Genomic DNA, 20076 nt, shown 5'->3' with positions numbered 1-20076 from the left:
TGCAATGATGTTAGCACAGCAAAATTATTATTTTGAATAAAAATCACTATTTCTAATCTTGTCAATGTCTTGACTATATTTTCTATTCATTATGCAACTCTTTTGATGAATAAAAGTGTGACTTTTAATGGAAAAATGTATTGGTGACCCCAACTTTTAAACGATAGTATACGTACAGTATAATGGTTTGTTACAGAGCGTGTTCACAATGTATGGACATGAACATGAAGTCCAAAATGGATAGTTCACCCCAAAATGGAAAATTCAGATCAGTGCCATTGCCACAGGAATAATACACAACTCCTTATATGGACATCCTGGTGGTGAGTGTTTACTGTATAGGTCACATATTCAGGCTTTACAAAATGCATGTTTACGCCATCTTATGTGTTATAGAGTCAAAGTTATGATTCATTTTACATCACGTTTCCTTGGTTTCAAACGGGAGTATAGTGACAATTGTGCAAAAGTCACTCTTTTTCCTTTTCTACTACTTCCAAATTTCACAAATTCAATCACAAAATGTTTTGTGCTTCTTGCTCGGGTGTTTTTATAGCTGGTGAAAATTACCGCCTATAGGTTGTGCTGGAAAAAAGGATATAAGACACTATACACTGTAGTATATATACATAGTAATGGCAGCCCAAATTCTTGTGTTCTCAGGGTTTGAAAAAAAAAGGTTTAGACACCCCTGCACGAAATACTTTAATGTTTATGTAAAACTGTGTGCATGTTTCCCACATTTTCTACGTATGGTCATTATAGCATCGCTAAAGCAACAGTACTTTAGTGCTATGGACAATTTACTTCAATTGTATTGGATTTGGCTGCAATCGCTAGAGTTGAATGAGTGGATTTTCTTTTTTGTGTGAACTAATTTCTGAAGATTCCCTTTGTTGACCATGAAAGACGCCGACACTCAAACGTGTCAGACCTACAGTACAAACAGAACACACTCCTTCATTCATCACCGGCAGAGAGCAAAGCTGGCGAGTGTGACGCAAAAGACACACACAAAACATTTGCGTCGTAATGCAGCGCTGGAATGAATCACTGGAACTGTGGAATGACCATGGAGGAGGAGGAGGAGGAGGAGGAGGAGACGGGGGTTACCCTCCATTTAAGTCAAATAGAGCTTCTGAGCTATATCATGTTAGTGGAGTATGGCCATAAATGAAAATGTGAAACTATATATATATATATGTAAGTATATATATATATATATAATCTGATTGGACACTGACATCAAGGTAGATGAGCAGGATTGAATAATGGGTTGACTGTGGTTGAATGAGGGTGATCCATGTTGTTACCTGAGTAGGATTCAAAGCTATCCAGACTGCGGCTGGGGGGATGTAAAGGAAACATTACAGGTCAACAGGCAACATTTACACTCTGAACGTCTTTCTCTCTTTAACCGCCTCATAAAAAAGTGAAAGGAAAGTTACTTGGGTATAGAGTTTTTAATGTCTTTCTTCTTTGAGTTTGCTACTAAAAACATACAATTCAATCAGGATTTGCGATATGTATATATTAGTTTTGGTGATTTGTTTATGATGCAATGCACATTTGCATTACAGTGTGCAGCCCGTAAGATCTTATAATGAACAACAAAGCAGTGGCTGACGTGTTTTAGCCAGCAGGTGGCAGTACAGTCAACAGAATGTGAATTCATATGCAAGTTAACTAAGATCATTGCAGACAAATCAAATGTGACTAAGATGCTGCAATCATTTGGTCTAAGCAGAGAAAGTATGAATACACTCAGTAATATTGTAATGTCTTGAACTTAAGGTAATGAATAGTGTAAGTGTGTGCTATAGAAAAGCTCTTACTTTTTCCACTTTTAAATATAAACTCGCTTACATTCAAACCTTCGTCAAATGAATTCACACAAGCCGGTGTACGTGCCTCTCTGAGTGTTTGTCACTGTAGAAGTTTGTTTTGTGTTGTTTTTGTGACTCAAACTGAAAAAGTGACTAATTTTTTTTACATCACGACCGGTGCAGGCGACGCGGAAGAAGCCACTTCCTGTGGCTGAAAACTTTCAGAAGTGGCTTAAAAAACTCCCTTATCATATTTTATCATGGTTTTAGCTTTTTAAAAAAAGTCAACAGCTCTCCCTGAGCAGCTACCTGAGGAAGTGTGTCCGTCTGTGTCTGCACCTCACAGCTGTAAGTTTCCTATGATAATCGAAATCTTGATCACTTATCTGCAGTGTAGAAAAAAAACTAAAATCAGGGCAGTGTTGTGGTAATAAATCAGAGATCCACAGGAGGGCAATAGAGGACTGGAACTTAAAACATTCATCAGTATAGTAGTGATAACGAGCTACCTTTAAGTTTCTCAGCTGCATGCTTACACATTTGAGCCACACATCAAATATAAGATTTCAGGCGTCTGTTCTATTCTCATTCAAAGAATCCTGAAATGTCTCCGTTTGTCTCTTCTGTTTCAATCATCAACCCTGGCCCCCTGAACTAACTTCATTTCCAGAAATCTTAATGAGACATCCGTCATTAATCAAGAGAGCTGGATATTAACAGCGTTAAGGTGTAATCACAGTGTAACAGAGCTAAAATGGGCTCATTAAGTGCTTCATTATACAAAGCGGGGAAGGCACCACACAGAAGTGAGAGAAGAAGAAAGCTGCCGTCATACTAGCCGAGGCAATGAAAAGCAGAGCAGGAGATGAATCCACTAATAAAGGCATGAATTAGATTTTTATAGAATCCCTGAACAAAGAGCTGCAAACAGGAGAGCAACCACTAGTTCCTCTGTGTGATGCTTATAAGTATTAAATTAATCTCTGGACTCCAGCTCCATTAGGATAAGTTTGTTGACACATTACAAGGAATTCAACGCACACAACGGACTTTCCCGTCAACATGAAAACGATGAGACTGTGACTTATATCTCTTGTGAAACTACACTACAAAACCAGTTGCTTTCCTGTGGTTTTGTGGCATGAATACCAAGCAATTTGTCCCCTCGGCAGCTCCCATTGGTAATCACAGGCTTTTCCCGAGCTCGTACAGAATCAGTGTGTGGGCCTGAGAGGACGGTAAACGAAGCCTACAAAAGCAGCGTGACTCAGGGAGGGTGTCGGCCGCGCCAGGGCCTGTAAACCGAGCCCGTCTCCTGTCTGTGGCAGCACACCGGGTGAGCCGAGCAGGAGGAGAGGGAGGCAAGTGTTTATTATGTGAGCAAGCCAAAACCGCAGGTGGCTATTTCCAGAGCAGCCCACATGGATGGCTGTTACGCAGAGACTGCACTTAAGGTAAGAAAAAAAAAAAAAACAACAACTGGTTCTTACCTTGAAAAAGCCTCGTCCAGACCGTCCTCCAACTCCTGCCGCGGAGAACGAAACACAGATTAGTACAAACTGCTCATACATGAGACAATAAAGATATGATATATTACATTTCTGCACTAAAATATCTACAAACAACGAGGCTGGTGTTATAGATGTAGTGGACTAAGGACCTTTTTTCTGGTCTCATTTCAATAGAAACCTCAGTGGGAGGAAGGAAATATTTGGTACTGCTAGATTACCTTTTATGATGTGTATTTGTCCCTAATGGATCACGACAACTGATTGCTTGCCAAATTTATCCCTGTAATTATTATTATTAGCATTATTAATAGAAACAAAACAATAAAACACAGCAGAGAGAAACAAACAATTGGTAGGAATTGATCCCATGGAGCTTAAACAAATCAGAAGAGTCGTGAGAAGCATGGACAATGTGGATCTGAGGGTATGGGAAGGTGTGTGGATTAGAGCTTAAACAATTAATCGTCAACTCTTTTGATAATCGATTAATCGGTTTGAATTAAAACAAGATTTCTGATTGTTTTAGCTTCTTAAATGTGAATATTTTCTTTGTTTCTTTGCTCCATATAACAAAGAAATCTTTAAAACTGAGTCATTTTGGTTTATGGACAAAACAAGAATAACAACACGTTTTTTACCATTTTCTGACATTTTATGGACCAAACGATTAATCGAGAGAATAATCGACGGATTAATCGATTATGGAAATAATCGTTAGTTGCAGCTCTAGTGTAGATATGAAGGAATTCGGGTAACAACAATGACTTCCATGACTCCCACACTGTATGTTCGGACTGAGTGATTGAAATGATATAGTGACAAATGAAATATAGATTTGTGCCACTAGGGGTCTCTCAATCAAAACAATAACAAAAGACCTATTCTGTCCTCAATCACAGTCATGGGAATAGCTTCACAGAAAGAGCTTTGGAGGCAAATGCACACAATAAAATAAAAATCTAAAAAAACAACTCACTGTCTTACTAGTAGTACAGAATTTTTTCTTCCTCACTCTGGTGTTTTGTAGGGAGTTTGTCGTGCAATGAGCTGTCATATATGGTCGTATAGAAATGTGGTTGTGGTCGTTATTATGCTTCGTGGTAGACATGGAGGTAAAAAAAATAAGACGTGCTCGGGCGACATCGTCAAAACGCAAACAAAATTGAATTGTCCAATACGTTAAAAGTCTATGGATGTAAAGAATGTTGGAAAGAAAGATTTTTGGCTAAAGTTAGTACTTGCTGCCCCACACCCTCTGCAGCTATGTGACCATACAATAAAGCCAGTCCTCTTCAATAGGCTATTGTCTAATTCTCCAGCTGCAAAAATCCACTCTGAATACAAATGGTACAGAATATCAACTAAGGCACTTTCACCAATTAATCAGCGCTTCCTGCGCGGTGTCCTTCTTTTCCGGTCTTATCAAGCCTAAACAGCTGAAACCTACTGACTTCTGTCTTACCCATACAGTATTGTTGTTCTCTGTTGTGTGGTTATGCACCATAAAAGGATCAGATTCCGCCTGATTCGTTTCCAGGTGGACCTGCGCCACGTTGGCTCCCTCGGTCAGGTCCAGAAGCTTTGCCGTGGCTACCTCTGCAACATGAAACAAGACGAGCACAGTGTTAGGAACAAGAACTCTCTCCTGATCGTTTTTATAACACACCGATTGTGACGGTCGTCGTTAAGAAAATGAATAAAAAGCGATTTGATCGGCTCCTGTGATTAACACGCACAGACAGCAGCACCAAGTATAATGCCACGCTCGTCATTAAGGTCCACTTTTTTCTAAATGAGCCTCTAATGTGTCTCATTAATGCAGCCATGTGCGGACTGCCACTTTGTGATAAGTGAGCATGAGCTCACCCCCCTGACTTGCACGTCTAACCAGTGACACTGCTGATCTGAAGCCAGATTGCTTTGTAATGGCCTCGCCTAATGATAAAAGTGTGGCAATAATATGTGTCAACACTCATCCCTGTCTAGTCTTTTGGCGGCTAATGTTATCCAAAAGAGAAAAACCTCATTCGCTGTTGTGATACAAACACAACTAACTGTGTAGTACACACACTTGAATACGGCAACCTGATGATCCTCGTCCTACCTTTCCAGTTCCCTTCAATCTGTCCTCTTTATCAACACAGGCGTTTAGAATATTTTTAATGTTTGTCTTAGGGTGGAAGTGGGATTCTGGGTACATACATAACATGATATGGAGAAAAATTAATTGTCGTTTCTCACTTCTCAAATGTGACAAATTGTTCACTTTCTTGGAAATTTATGACAGTAAATGCAAAATAGGCAACATAAAGATGCCTTTATACGACAGCCCCTCTGGTTTGAAGCCTAGGAAGGAGGAAGTAGAAGTCGGCCTCCATTTTCCCAAGGAGTGAATTGTCACAATGACTAATTCCAGGTCTTGTTCATATGCATGGCACATAATATGATGAGTGGACAACTGACAGCTAGTATCAACCCAAATCGTGCCTGGTTGCAGTTGATGTCTGAATTTCCACTCTCAAAAACCCTGTGAATAGAAAGAAGAGGCGAGAGCTGCTGGACAAATCGAAAAAATCAAGACCACCTCAGGAAAAAGTGGTGCTCATATTTTGTATCCACTGTTAGAGGCCCGGGACGGGGGAGATGGTTGGAAGTATCATGTCTCCGTAATAAAGCTGAATCACCCGCTGACGATGCCTACTGATCCTGAGAGTCCCACTGACTCTGTGGCGTGCCATTTGATCAGCCACAGTGAAAGGGCACAAAACATTTAACCCTATCACAGCTTTAAAGCTCTGCTGTGCCCTATCACTGCTTTAGAGCTGGCTGTGAAGACTTGCAATGCTCAGCACAGATCAAAAATGCACTCCAATGCCTCTACAGCGTGTTACTCTGCTGTGCACTTATGGCAATTTGCTTTGCAGAAATCTAATCTACTGGCAGCTGAAATGTCTGAAATGTCAGACTTGGTCTTCTCACTAGGGCTCATCCACAAAAGCCGTGTTGCTCATAGCATGAGCAACATCCAAGGTCATGACCCCAAAGAACAGATTTGCAGATCGCCTTTCTAGCAGCGCTGAGGAGGAAGTTCAGTGCAAAGCTGATGGTTTCAGATGCTGGAGCTGTCCCCAAAAAAACACTGCCTCTGACTCAAAGTGAAAAGAATCAGGGGAAACTAACTAACAGTGGCCGTTGGCACATAAAGTGCGGCAGGGAAAAGGCACAGAAAAGATGAAAGCATCATGAGGAGTATGTGCACATCCATTAAGCCACTGGCAATAAGACGCTCATGATCTCATTTTATCTTTGTCTGTGGACAATATGTGAAGCTAGTCGTGCCTGAAGCTTTTCCTGGTTCAGTGCATATCACTCACATGTTCTGAAGGCATGACCCCGTGTCTTAAAGTCCTGGATTTAAAAAAAAAAAAATCTGACGGAGCAATTAGGTCAGAGGAAATGCAGCGCTGTCGTCATGCCCTTGACACAAACAGAGTCAGACGGAGAATGAGTGCGCTTAAACGCACAGTTCGCTATGAGTCGTAAAATGTCACACGGACCATGAGACCAAGATTTGTTTTTTAAGGGATCACGAAACACAGCAAGATCACCATCTTTACTATTATCATCAGACATAATCGCTTGGAAATGTCACTTGCTGCCCATCGTATTGAGGTTAGAGTAAAAGAATAACCAAGACTGTGACCTGCAGCCCCAATATAGGCCAACCTTTAACCGGCGACTGAATACTTTTCCATTCCCTGAGGCTACGGTTGCGGTGACAGGACAGCGAGGGGTGGGTGAGAGAAAAAGGGGGAGACGGAGGGACCAGAGAGTGTATAAGAGTATGTGAGGACTCACCCCCTCCCTTCAAGCTGCCTAGGCTGGCCGAGCTCTCAGACTGAGAGTTGCTGGCTCCTTCCCCGTCTGAACCCGACTTCACTCGCTTCTCTTTCTCTGTGGGAAGACAAAATGAAGAAGGAAGGAAGAGTTGGTGAAGACAAGCAGAAGTGTGATTCAGGAACTCATAAACCTACTGAGTGAACGCCCTCGCAGTGCAGCGATGAAGGGACTGCTCCGCTGTCTAAACTAACCAAGCGTATCATGCGCGTAAACAAATTAGCGGCGGTAAATGGCAAACAAGGTTAAGGCCATTACTCAAGCCACCTGTCAGCTGGAACTGAGAGGGCCCTGTTTGTGCTTCACAGAGTGCAACACAATTCATACTTTACAACGCAGTAAGTGCAGCAAAATGTGCACTTGAAACAGAGCAGGCACAGCACAGCGGCAACCGAGTCCCATAATCATCTCCGCTCGCTCTGAAACATTCACAGTCAGCGTAGCGGAGTAGTTTCAAGGCTTGCGTGTTTATCAAGTTCAGAGTTTCTCTCATACTCAAACAGTGACTCTACACTTGAGAGTAATTCTTCTATGTAGCTTATTCCTCTCTTGTAAGTCTCTTTGGATAAAAGCATCTGTTAAATGTTGAAATGGAAATGTACACGTTTTCAACAAGAACTGAGACGACTACTGCTTATGATAATTGCTGAATAACTGATCATTTAGGTAATTAAGTCCATAAAATGTTTTCCAAACCTCAAAATGATGATGCTCACAAATGTCTCGTTTTGTCCACAAACCAACATAATCCAGCTTGAATGACTTCTTTGTTATATGGAGCAAATAAACAAGATAGTATTCACATTTAAGAAGCTGAAAAACCAACAAAAACATATTAAGAACTCAGTCTCACAAAACGCTCTCTCAAGTATCAGCAAAAACAGAATGATTGAAAGACAGAGAAGAAAATCAAGAAAACATTCACAGTATTGGTGTTAAAAAGTAATCAAAGTGCATCATTCCCAGAATTTCAAGACAATTTCCTTGTCTGTAATGTTCATGACTTACTGCTGAGTACACTCAGAAACTCACAAAAACACGCATATATAGTTACATATATATATATATATATATATATATATATATATATATATATATATATATATAAATACATACACACATACGTATATACATATATGCACGTATATATACATACATACATATGCACATATATACATACATACATACATATGCACATATATACATATACATATACACACATATACATACAGACAAACATATACACATACAAACATATATATACACACATACAGTACAAATATATATACATGTATATATATATATATATATATATATATATATATATATATATATATATATACACATATATATATATATTATATTTCACAAACACATGCTATATCCCCGTTTGAAGACAGATGTTCAAACAAATCAAGATGAAACACTGAGAGGAGAAAAAAAAAAAAACATCTTCTGCATTAGTGTGGTAATCCCCTCGAGGGCTAAGATGATGAGCTCAATGACTGGAGATCAAAATGTCCATTTTTGTTTACATGACAGAGACCCTAACCCGAAAACAAAGAAGTGTTTTTATTTAATCAAAATGATCGGTGTGAAACACAAACCAAAACCAAAAGCAGCAACAAAAGAAAAACATCCCATTCCCCTGAGTCCAGGTAGCTTAGCGATGGCACTGTTTATTCCCAAAGAAACTTTCGTCCTCGCGGCCTTTTCCTGTGTGAGGCTGTTCAGTTTCGCGAGTGTAACAAAGCTCACGCTAAACACAAGACGTGCGAGTTCAAAAGCCAGCTGTAGTGTTTGCAGTGAATTTACCGTGAACAAAGATTTATGGAGGGAGCTGTTAAGTATGGAGGAATGTGGGTCAGGAATGCTTGGTGGGCTGTGAAGAACCATTGTGGGTGGTGTAGGGGAAGATTGCAAGAGACAGATGTAACAAACGAGACAGACGTAGAGTGGATACAACATCTTCCTGTCGTGATCCTCTAGGGTCTTGTAACTAATGAAACAGACTGAAAACACTTTTCCCCCCCTCTTACTTCTTTCTTACCACAGAAGAATGCCGCTACTTCCATTTGGAAAACAAATCCTCATTTCATTGCATATAAATCACAACTAGTACATCAACAACACCATACTGAACCCAAAGAAAGCAGCTTTGGAAAGACTCGCACAGAAAATCAAAACAAAGAGAGGTGAAGAATGGTGGGAAAAGAAGAAGAAGAGGTGTTGGTGTTAGAGAGACATTAGTGAGGTTAAAGAGGGAAGAGGTGGATTTGGCCACAGCCAAGTGAAGAGGTGTGAGACAGGAGCCTGTGGCCTTGATCCTGGGAAAAGTAATCCACCCTCCAAATGGAAATGTGTACATACACATTGAAAACAGTGGTAGAAGCCACAGGAGAAAAGAGAAAGAAGGGGGAAATGTGGAGAGAGTGAAAAGGGGGGCAGTGAATAAACCCGCTCTCCTCCACATGAGACAGAATCAATGACGTACTGACACTGAATCTGATACTGAATCTGTCAGGGGGTTGAGCTCACACTGACACATCATGTATACATTCATTTTCTTTTCCCTCTTTAGAGCCAGCCCTTCTCTGCCCCGCCTTTCATCCTCTCCTGCCCTCTCGCTCCCTATACCCATCCCCCCCTTCCTTTGCTCGCCTCCTTATAATAAACAGAAGCAAGTGCTGGAAAAGGGGGGAGGATGAGAGGTAAAAAAAAAAAAATTGACTCCACGGGTGTGTATGTGGGGGGGGATTATGGGGTGCCAGGTGCACAACAAGCAGCAACAATGGATAATCAAAAAACTCAAAGAGCATCTACAAGGCAACTTGTGTATAAAGCTGGGGGGGATGGGAAGAGGGGTGGAAATGTAGAAAAAAAAATGATTATGTGGCAAGAAATGTTCATTTGACACCAAAGTCATACATGCAGCAAATTACATGCATGTTCTGTTGAGCCGTGTGTGAGACACGCCATCCTTACACGGCACTGAGTGGAATTCAGTGAGGAGACAGGAAGGCACCACCACACCATTAGGGGGTAAGGGCCAATGACATATCCACATATTCAATACATTATGTCAGATCACGACTGTATTAATAGAAAATGCAGCTTTATGCAGTAAAGATAAAAACACAGGGAAGGAAAATCCCTGCTGTCACACACATGGCAACACTCCAGTCAGCCCACCCACCTCTGTCCCTACATAACCTTATTTCCTTGACATCGCCTCTCCAAGTCGATTACCTAAATGCGATTTTAACCACGACCGAGTTCTGTGTAATAAAAGAGGCAGCACTCTACGAAAACAGGTTTCTGTGCTCCCTGGGTGATGATATAAGATACATACGAAGAAGAAGTTGTATTTAAGACCTACCTTTATAACCTTTTTCGTCATAAACGTTGTCAGGAGACCAAAACCTGGTCATAATGAGTCAGAAGCTAATTTCTCAGGAAGTGGTTAAGTTTAGGGCTATGGTTGAATTGTGGTTAGGTTACGGTAAGATAAGGCTTTATTAGGCTGCCCAAATGAATGCAGGTCAATGACAGTCTTGAGAGTGTGTGTGTGTGTGTAGGACAACAGGGATGAACATGACCCTCGTAACGGGTGTCAAGGTCAAAACCAGGAAGTCACAAAATAATTCACGTTTCCACGTCTGAGAAACGTCATGTTAAAGATAGAGGTAGAGAATAACAACAGTGGGGGGGGGGGGGGGGGGAGGAATGGGAGGGAATGTTTTCATTCATCCGTCACATTGTCGTCGTCAGGGGCGACCATGCCTACCTTCCTTGGCAGCTTGCCAGAACTCAAACGCCACTCTGAAAGCCTGAGCCACTGTTAGGGTTACCGCCTGAGCCTGGTGAAGGAGAAACGGGGAGAAACAGTCAGATGCAGCGACTGAATCGCATCGCACAGGAAGGACAACGCCAGGAAGTCAAAGACCTATGACCCCCGTAACACAAACAGGAAGTGACCGTTAACGCTAGAAGGAGCTCCTTCGGACATTTGAAGAAGGGGAAGAGAGAAACACGGGCTCCGTGAAGAGTTGTTTATGTAACTGGGAGGATACGTGGCCTTTTGACCAGAACTAAATTAGTGAGGGGAAGGAAGAGGGAGGGAGTGGTTCACTCGTTCTTCAAACCTCCGGGGATGGAGGGAATGTGAGGAGGAGAGGGATGACGGCCTCCACACCCTTCATGTTCTCACCACTGGTCTCTCTTGACTTAATACTTAAACAAGCAGCAGTGCAGTTGTTCGGAGTTCTCCTTGAAGCACACGATCTGCATAACATTGCCAAGAGCAAACGCTGGATGCCACACCTGCATTCATAATTAACTGCAGAAGAAGACTCTGCAGCCTACATGTGTAGCGTATATATCTGTAGGTCTATTTAAATGACAGTGTGTGGTTATTTTGACATTTTTAGACACTGTACTTCATTTGTTTTGTTACCTAATTAGATGACAAGATCAACTCATCATCAACTCAAAATAAAGACAAGAATACAGACAACAATAAGTCTAGCCACTTCTAATGCGTATTACTAAACATCCTGTTTTTCACAAATTTCAAATTGAGCCAGTAATTGGTTTATGGTGGTCCTGTATGGGATCATTTATTGGCTGGAAGCAGGCTAGTTGCCTGGCAACCTCACAGTGATGACTAGAGTCTGCAGAAAGTCACTGTACCAGATCGAGAAAGTCTGACATATAACACCATCATTTAGGGCTGGAGCGATGGAGTTAAAGGCTCGTTGTGATAAAAAAAATAGCACAAGTCAGTATTAATAATTATCATATTGATAAAATCAAATAATTAAAGAAGATGTTTTGACCCCGAGTAAAACCTGAAGAAACCTATTAATCACAGTTTGTAGTGCTATTAATTTGCAGAATACATGCACATTTCAATAGTGGTCTTACTTTGCATTGATATGCAAGAAAACTATAGTGCACGAATAACTGTTACATTTTGAAACCAGGCTATCCATTTTCCCAGTCTCCAGTTCTGTGACAAAAATGTAATTATTACACCAAGAAGATAAAGACTGTGTGTACACAATGGATAAACGGTATACTCAAGGACACACTAAACCGCAATGACACTGCCTTTACTCACCATTTTTCTCTTTGTGCACAAGAAGGCATGACACTCAAGAGTCTCATTGTGTTGGCTCTGGACAATGTAGGCAAACACTTTGTCATGCATCTTGTCTGCCGTGCAGTATGATATTCTGAAAGAGAAAACACATACACACACAAATACAAATAAATCATTTAATAAAAAAAAGTCTTCACAGATCAAGCTGGACCATCGTGCAACATCATCGACGCTAAGCCTTTAAGCTAGCGCTGCAATCTGATTTAAACTGTTCTGGTATTTCTATAAAAATCTGTCACAGAAGAATTGTCCTCAAAGCCAGCTGCTCTCGTGCTCACGCTGCTCTGCTGCACGTGATCAAACACACACATTGCAGCTGAGTGCAGGTACACAACTTAACAACGCTACGCAAACCGAACCGGGCGACAGCAAACATCTGTGCATTCCTGTCTTACTACGTCACTGCTGTCAAACAACTCCAGATGCACACCCGAAGAGTTTTAAATCAGGGCTTTTACACTGTCGTTGGTCCATGTACATGAAAAGAGTCGCTCAGACAGAGGCGGCAGCTCCTGTCTTGTGCTGATGTTCAAGGTCACCTACGGATACGAGATTCCTTCGTGTCGTGTGTTTGTGAGGTACGAGTCTCAGGTGCAGAGAGGGGATTTCAATTAAGCTGTAATGCTTCTCAAATAGGTTTTCTGCTACTATTTGATCAGCATGTCATCATTACCATGATATCAAAGTAATGGGCTCACTAGACAGTTGGAGGGAGAGAGAGAGAGAGAGACCAAAAATGATGGAGGAAGGCTATAAAAAAAATCTCCCATCTGTCCTTCTCTCGTGAGCATGTGCTCCAACGTTACTGCTGTATAGTTTGGGATGGACAAATAAAAGTGAGGGAAGAAAGTTTGTTGAGATTTGAGAGTCCCCCCTGTGGCCTGCACGACAAAACTAAGATTTAAAGGCGTCGGTAAAATTGGGCATCAAGGCAAATCCCTTTCTTTTATTGGTCATCTATCTTCCCATCCGACATCTTTAGAGGGAGCGAGCCAGTCGAGTGTGACGTACAGCCAAGCTGCTTCATGTCTTCAAACCATCCTGCGGTAACAGTCTTTAATTACCGGTCTATTCAATATACTTTTTTATTCCCCACATGGTGGAATCAGTTATCAGTGAACGCGTCACATAACAGAAGAGGCTGCGTTTACACACAAACACCAGGACGGTGTGCTGTGCGAAAGACCACGAGAGCGAGGCGAAGGAGACCAGTGGATGTCAGTGCTTCTAAAAACAAAAAGGAAGTTAACGGGAAGTAGTTTGGACTGTTGGTTTGACCCCTGGGGGTCAACAGTTCAGGCAGCAGCGAGTGTGACACGCGACTCAGGGAGGCAGTTGAAGTATTTAAGCTTCTTCTCATTTGTCAAGTCAGAGTGCATGATGAAACACAGATACTATCTGTGTTTCATCATGCACTGATATGAATCAAAATAAACAGTCATAAAGAGATTGTGGATTGACTAAATCCGTCAGCTGAAAATTAATCTGCTTTCATTTGTCATCAAAATACAACACATTAGCAATATTTAATCCACTTATCAATACAAAATCATAATAATTGTTAGTCAATACAGCAATTTATCGGCTTAATTTTATCTTAAACCAGTACAGTGACTGGTGGGGAAGGTTTGTGGGAAGGTTACTCAGTGATTTAGGGAGTGGATATTGAATAAAGAAAAATGCTATGAGCCTGAGAAATACACTCAAGCTTCAACAGTTGGGAAACAGCTTATTTTCTTCTGAAATAACTCAGCATCACAAGGTGAGCCCAGAGAGGTGGAAACACTGCTCAGAAGGACAAGAAACTGGAGAATCAGTCTACTGATTTTTGGACATTTGTCAAAATAAGGATATGGATGCCTAGAAGTATGATAGAAACTCCCATCATGCCTTGATATGGAGACTCATAAATGTGGAAGTTCAGAGAAGAAATTCAGGCTTTATGCGGAGGCTTAAGGCCAGTGGAGGTGAGGCAACCTGAAGGGTGCAGGTGATATTTCCTGGCAGGGAAGGGAATGGGTGTGTATGTCAAGTTATGAAGACCTTGAAACTCATCATTTTGAGGATATTTTGGCTTGTCCTCACAACTTTTAACGGTTTACAGATTGGATTACAGTAGTCGTGATGTGATGCGATTTAGGGCATTTCATGACGGAAGCTGTCCCGCGTCATGTGCTGTCATGTGCGAGACAAATCATCGACAGTCATGTGAAGGGCTGGAGGAGGACTGACCTGTATATGGAGATGTTTTCTATCAGCTGTTTGGAGGCACTGTCGTACAGGATGATTCCTCGCGGAGAGACCGTTAACGTGACTTTCTGAAGTTTCTTTCCACTCGCTTTGGCCTTGAAGATAAGAAAACACAGTGTGTTTGAGAGAGAGAGAGAGAGAGAAAGAGAGGTATATCAAGAGGTACATTTATAGTTTGATTAAACTGATTTTGTTTTTCAAAAAGGTGAAATCACAAAAATGATCTCTTTTGTGTCAATTCAAGTGTAATACTCGCAATATTATGTCAGGAAATTTGCAATTACCCACAATTAAACATTTTTCTAACTTAGACAAATCCAGTTCTACAGTGTGACAGGTTTAAAACCACCTCCCACTGAGCAGCACAACACTGTTTTTAGAAGGACGCCGAGGGCAGCCAACAGATTAAGCTCAATAAGAGCCTCGGCGTCCATCGCCACACATCACTGTGTCCCAAGTCTCCCATTCTGCCACTGCTTACACTTCATTATCCAGCACTGAGCTGCCAGGTCCAATAACATTAAGCCTTTTCTGCCATGACAAAGCTGGCTGAGCCACACACTGAGCAACAGTGTGAACAACTAACTGCATCCTCCTCTACAGGTCAACCTGGAGTTGACATTTTTAAAGTAATTAAGTTGATTATGGGGAGCAGAAATGCAACTTGTTTTTGTTATTTTATCTTCTAAAACATTCCTATCACGGTTGTGATGAGTGAATGATTTGAGCGGCCTGCGTTTAATCTCCTACACTTATACATGTGTGTGGTGTCTCTCACCGTGGCCACTATCCTCTTGACGGCAGCAGCTGACATCTCCTCTCCCTTGGGCTGCTCCACCATCGTGACTCCCAGATACTTGAGCTGGAACACCATGCCCTCCAGCAGCGTCTCCCTGGTGTCCGTCCAGTTCTCTGGAAGCTCTGCGAGAGGAGAGAGACGTGCATCAGTCACCAGTGACACCGCTGCTCACCAAGATCACTGCTGCAAGGCAGGCCGAGGGACACATACACACTGTGTCACACGTGTCAGCAACAAACAATATCTTCTCTGTTTTTGATTTGATATGACAGCAGCACTATAGCGGTGTCTAATGAGCACATGCTTTTTGCTAAACCTTGCAGTAAAGTGCTTTTATAGGATGAGTATTATATTGCCAAAATATGTGCAGAGTATAAACACAAACAATACATAAATCTACTGCCAGTTAAAATGGCAAATGAGCTGTAGTCCTGCCAAATGTGGCATGCATGGTTAAGTGAGTGTAAAGTAAGAGAAAGGTATTTCCTGAAAGCTAAATAAATGCGTGGTCATCGCTGAAACATCTTCTAGCCATGAAAATAAAGACGGTTTCAACCTTATTATAAAGAAACATACAGCCTTTTTTTTGCCATTTTATATGAGGTTTATATATGATTATGAAATAATAATAATAATAAAAAAATACAATTATGACTGATGATGATACATTCCCTTTGTTTTTGCTCACAGGGTAGGAGGTAACCTTAAAAAGTTTAAGTTTTTATCCAAACAGTATCAGGAATTCACATACTGTTTGGATAAAAACTTAACCTTTTTTTGACTACATTATACTTAGTTCAGGGTTAGCTTCATGTTACTTAGTTTTATAGTTTTAAAGTTACTTTTCCATGGATTTATTCAGTGGATTTAGTCAGGCTACAATTATCCATTGTGGGGTCAATAAAGTTTCCCATGTCAATCCCATAAGTATGTCAGCATGCACTGGACTCCTCTCTAACCCATCATTAATGTCATAAAATCTATATTTATGAAAAATGTGGTCAGTTTAATGAGGTGTCAAAGACAGGTTCAACCACTCGCGCTTGATTTTTTTTTCCACAGAATTCACTTACAATCCTGCCAAAACAGTAAAGTCATTCATAGAGATAATCTCTGGCAACTTCTGAGGCAATGATACCTCTCCAGGACATATAGTCCAGGTCTTAGGACCGAGGACACAGAGATGGAACAATGAAAGAGAAGAAAAACCTGACCTTCTTTCCACACGACACCAAATCAATGAACCCGACGTTCTGATTGTGCTGACACGCTGAACTATATCTCAATGTTCAGCAGCTTTTCAAAGTGACCACACTTGCACCTGTTGCACAACCAATATCTCACAGTGAACGTTGAGTCACATGAGCAAACGACAAACAGACTTCTTCAGTATTCAGCCATTTGCTGCTATATGCAATAAAAATGCCAACGTTTCCTTGTTGTTAATAAGAGGTTTATGGACATGCCATTATGTGGCGTCATAGTGTGAGTGCAGGCCATCTGTCTCCTCGGAGAGGTCCAGCAGAAAACACAGCCCACAATGTCTCCCCTCCTGTCTAGACATAACCATGCTGTCACCAACTTTATTTTGCAACTGATCAAATGCTCAAATGTGAATATTTGCTAGGGTTCTATATTTTGAGTTTGGGACCTTTAGTCAGACAAAACAAAACATTTAAAGAGCTTAAGAAATCAATCAAATAGTTTTTCTTTGATTGATTTCTTAGAAAAGAGCAGATTAATTAACTGACTAAATTATTTGGTGAAATTACACTACTCACACAACCCTTTGATTCTAAAACCTATTATAGATCGAGAGCTTCAGCACCAAATGACTTTTGGACAGTTTTGAATTAACAATCCCTATCACGGCACATGCCATGATCATATAGGAGGCATACATTGCATGATAAATTATTTAATTTAAGCTGTTAAGAAGAATTCAAATGTAGAATTACTGACTTTTAACATTCAGTCTTGTAACAAGACAACCTCATAATACCAGTCATCTGCCCAGTAAGTGAAATATACAGTATAAAAGCCACCACTGGGTCTGAGAAACCATATTACTGAAGGAACCCAAAGCCTTTGAAGAAAGCAGCAGAGGTTAACCTACTGCATTTCTCCCTCCTCTTCCTCTTCAAACCAAGCCAGCTGTGAGTGGTTATGTGGTTATGGAGAATGGAGAATGGTTTTTAATGGTCTAAATGCAGCGCTACCCAAACCCATACTTAAGTAATGGGCGAGTCTTAAGAGCGAAGACCCACTCTGAGGTCAAGGTCTTGCACTTCTTTGTATCGTGAGCAGATCGGGCTGCCTCCACCCTTCTGCGGGCTACACATTAGCGCCTGGATAAATAGCACCCTTACTGTAACACAATCTGTAGAGAGGAATCACGAGCTGCCGTTTCTCTACCTAAATCAAGTCACCGAGTGCTCCAGGTGGACGATAAACGTCCATTACGCTGTGTAGCCACTTGGCATGTATGCAAACGGTTACACCGTTATGACGGGGACAATAGCCTCAGCTGAAATGCCGCTACTGACCTTTAGTACTGCTCTTATTTGTATAAGCAGCAGTGAACCTTGAGAAGCGTTCAGTGTTTGCATTGCTGGCAGGACTGTGCTGCTGAAAAAATGACTGTGAAGTGACTGTAGGCTGAGCAGAGATACTATTCACACAATACACACAGTCCAGCAGAGAGATCAGAGGTAAGCTTCTTCACATCAACTGCCCATACTAATGCCTGCAGAAGGCAAGTCTTCAGGACGATGATGATGAGTCTGAACAGCTGAACAACCGTTTTCAGATCATGTCAAATTTCAAACTATGCAATTTTCAATTGCCAGTTAAAAACATTTTTTCCCAATCTTTTCCGTCATATTTTTTCTCTCAGATTCTCCCTGGTCACCACAGTGGATCATCTGCCTCCATCTTGCCCTGTCACACGTGTCCTCTTCTGTTACACCAACTGTCCTCATGTCTTCCTCATGTTTGTATTCGATGTGACTACAGAAGTAGAAAGGGCTGAACAATTGGGGGAAACATCTACTTGTGTTTTTTTCTAATCTCAAGCATGAGGACTACATTTGTTACCTCCGCCAAGGAGGTTATGTTTTCGCCGGAGTTTGTTTGTTTGTCTGTTAGTTAGCAACATAGCTCGAAAAGTCACGAACGGATATGGATGAAATTTTCAGGAAATGTCTGTAATGAGACCAGGAACAAGTGATTACATTTTGGGCATGATTCGTAGATGTTATCAATGGTTACAACACTTGCTGTCTGATCCGGGTGCGCCAGCAGGGTGTATTTTGTAGGCACTGAGCTGCCTTGGCGGAGGTCTGCGCTCTCTGAGTTCTTTTTTAGTTTAAAACATGTACTGGATGAATTACATTATTAAATTGACAAAAGAAACATGAAACAATAAATAGAACGAGCAACCTTTACAATTTGAAAGTTCAAGGTCACCTTACAGAAACAATTCAACATTTAAAAAACAACCTAAAAGAACACTATTCAGATGATGAAATCTTGCATCTATCCTGCTCAAAGGAGATAATAGATCCATTTAGAATATATTGTTATGATTCAAAACATTCAGAAAAAACTACACTGGAGCAGCTCGACTGATCAAAGAAACAACAGCATTTATCCACAACCCTGATACAATGGCTGTTTAAATGAACAACTCGTGAACCTGAGCTATTTTTAGGCCAGTTGGTGCATATACCCAGAGTGCTGCTTTGTATGAAATAATAATCCGTTTTCATCTCGGCTACATTTGCATTCACACCAACCAACCCCCCCCCCCCCCCCCCCCCCATCTACCCGATGCAGCACCAGTCCCCTCCACACAGGCTAAACCGACTCAACTTCAAAGGCTTTGCTGGAGCACTGGCTGGTCAGCGACTGTGACTGGCCTGTAAATACACCAGAGAGCGCAGGCGATGGAGAGCTGATGTTTGGTGGGGGAGAGCGGAATGGGACTCAGATGGGAGCAGGTAGGTAGAAGTCTACAGCTGCTCCCAATGTCAGCGAGTGTAAAATGTGAGGGTTTGATTAGACAATCATCTTCACAAAATGGTGTAGATAATAAACCAGTGTGTTTCCATGCACAGACTACACCATTTATTTGGTCTACTGTCCTTGTCTTAGATTACAAACACTAGAAGGAAATCGACTTATTGATCGTATGTCCGCCTACACCACGCTAAGTGGCCCCACTTCAGCTTGTTAGTATTTAACGGTTTCTGGTTTAGCTGGTGGCTAAGTGGTAACAAAGCACCATTTCTGGTAATCCTACCATATTCAATTATTTGAGCATTAACTCAATGTTCTAGCCTGGGTTTTACATTTACAAAAAATGTGTGTTTTTTACTCTACTCTGATGACTTCTGGTAAAAGTTTGACTGGACAGTTTAATAATTAGACATTTCATGAGTAATTCCCGACGTGACAACAAGCCATCTAGCACTATGTAACCTCGTGACCTTTGACAAAAACTCCCTTGGCAGCCACTGAGTGAAGCCTGAATTCACCAAGCCTGTGTGAAGTCCACTCTGCCTGTCGGATAGAAATGTGCTCCCATCTCCTTGTTCTTCTCCTGTTTCAGACATGTCTCAACACTAC

At 41.4% G+C, this 20076-nt stretch overlaps 1 protein-coding gene across 2 annotated transcripts in view; it reads right to left on the bottom strand.

The window, feature by feature from the left end:
• ldlrap1b (low density lipoprotein receptor adaptor protein 1b) overlaps window positions 1–20076 on the bottom strand; it is a 31392-nt gene that overhangs the window by 1509 nt on the left and 9807 nt on the right. Inside the window, exons 2-8 of one of the 2 annotated variants that reach the window (XM_083907423.1) lie at window positions 15427–15569; window positions 14631–14743; window positions 12357–12471; window positions 11022–11094; window positions 7196–7291; window positions 4800–4933; window positions 3317–3351 (exon numbers count right to left, since the gene is read on the bottom strand). In XM_083907423.1, the coding sequence (XP_083763549.1) occupies window positions 3317–3351; window positions 4800–4933; window positions 7196–7291; window positions 11022–11094; window positions 12357–12471; window positions 14631–14743; window positions 15427–15569 (709 nt within the window). The remainder of the gene's footprint in view (window positions 1–3316; window positions 3352–4799; window positions 4934–7195; window positions 7292–11021; window positions 11095–12356; window positions 12472–14630; window positions 14744–15426; window positions 15570–20076) is intronic. The other variant, XM_083907424.1, reaches the window with a different exon arrangement.

The sequence above is a fragment of the Microchirus variegatus genome, assembly GCF_963457635.1.
Source record: "Microchirus variegatus genome assembly, chromosome: 21".
Classification (NCBI taxonomy): Eukaryota; Metazoa; Chordata; class Actinopteri; order Pleuronectiformes; family Soleidae; genus Microchirus; species Microchirus variegatus.
Note: the sequence above shows the minus strand (reverse complement) of the source record. Positions and strands in the feature narration are given on the sequence as shown.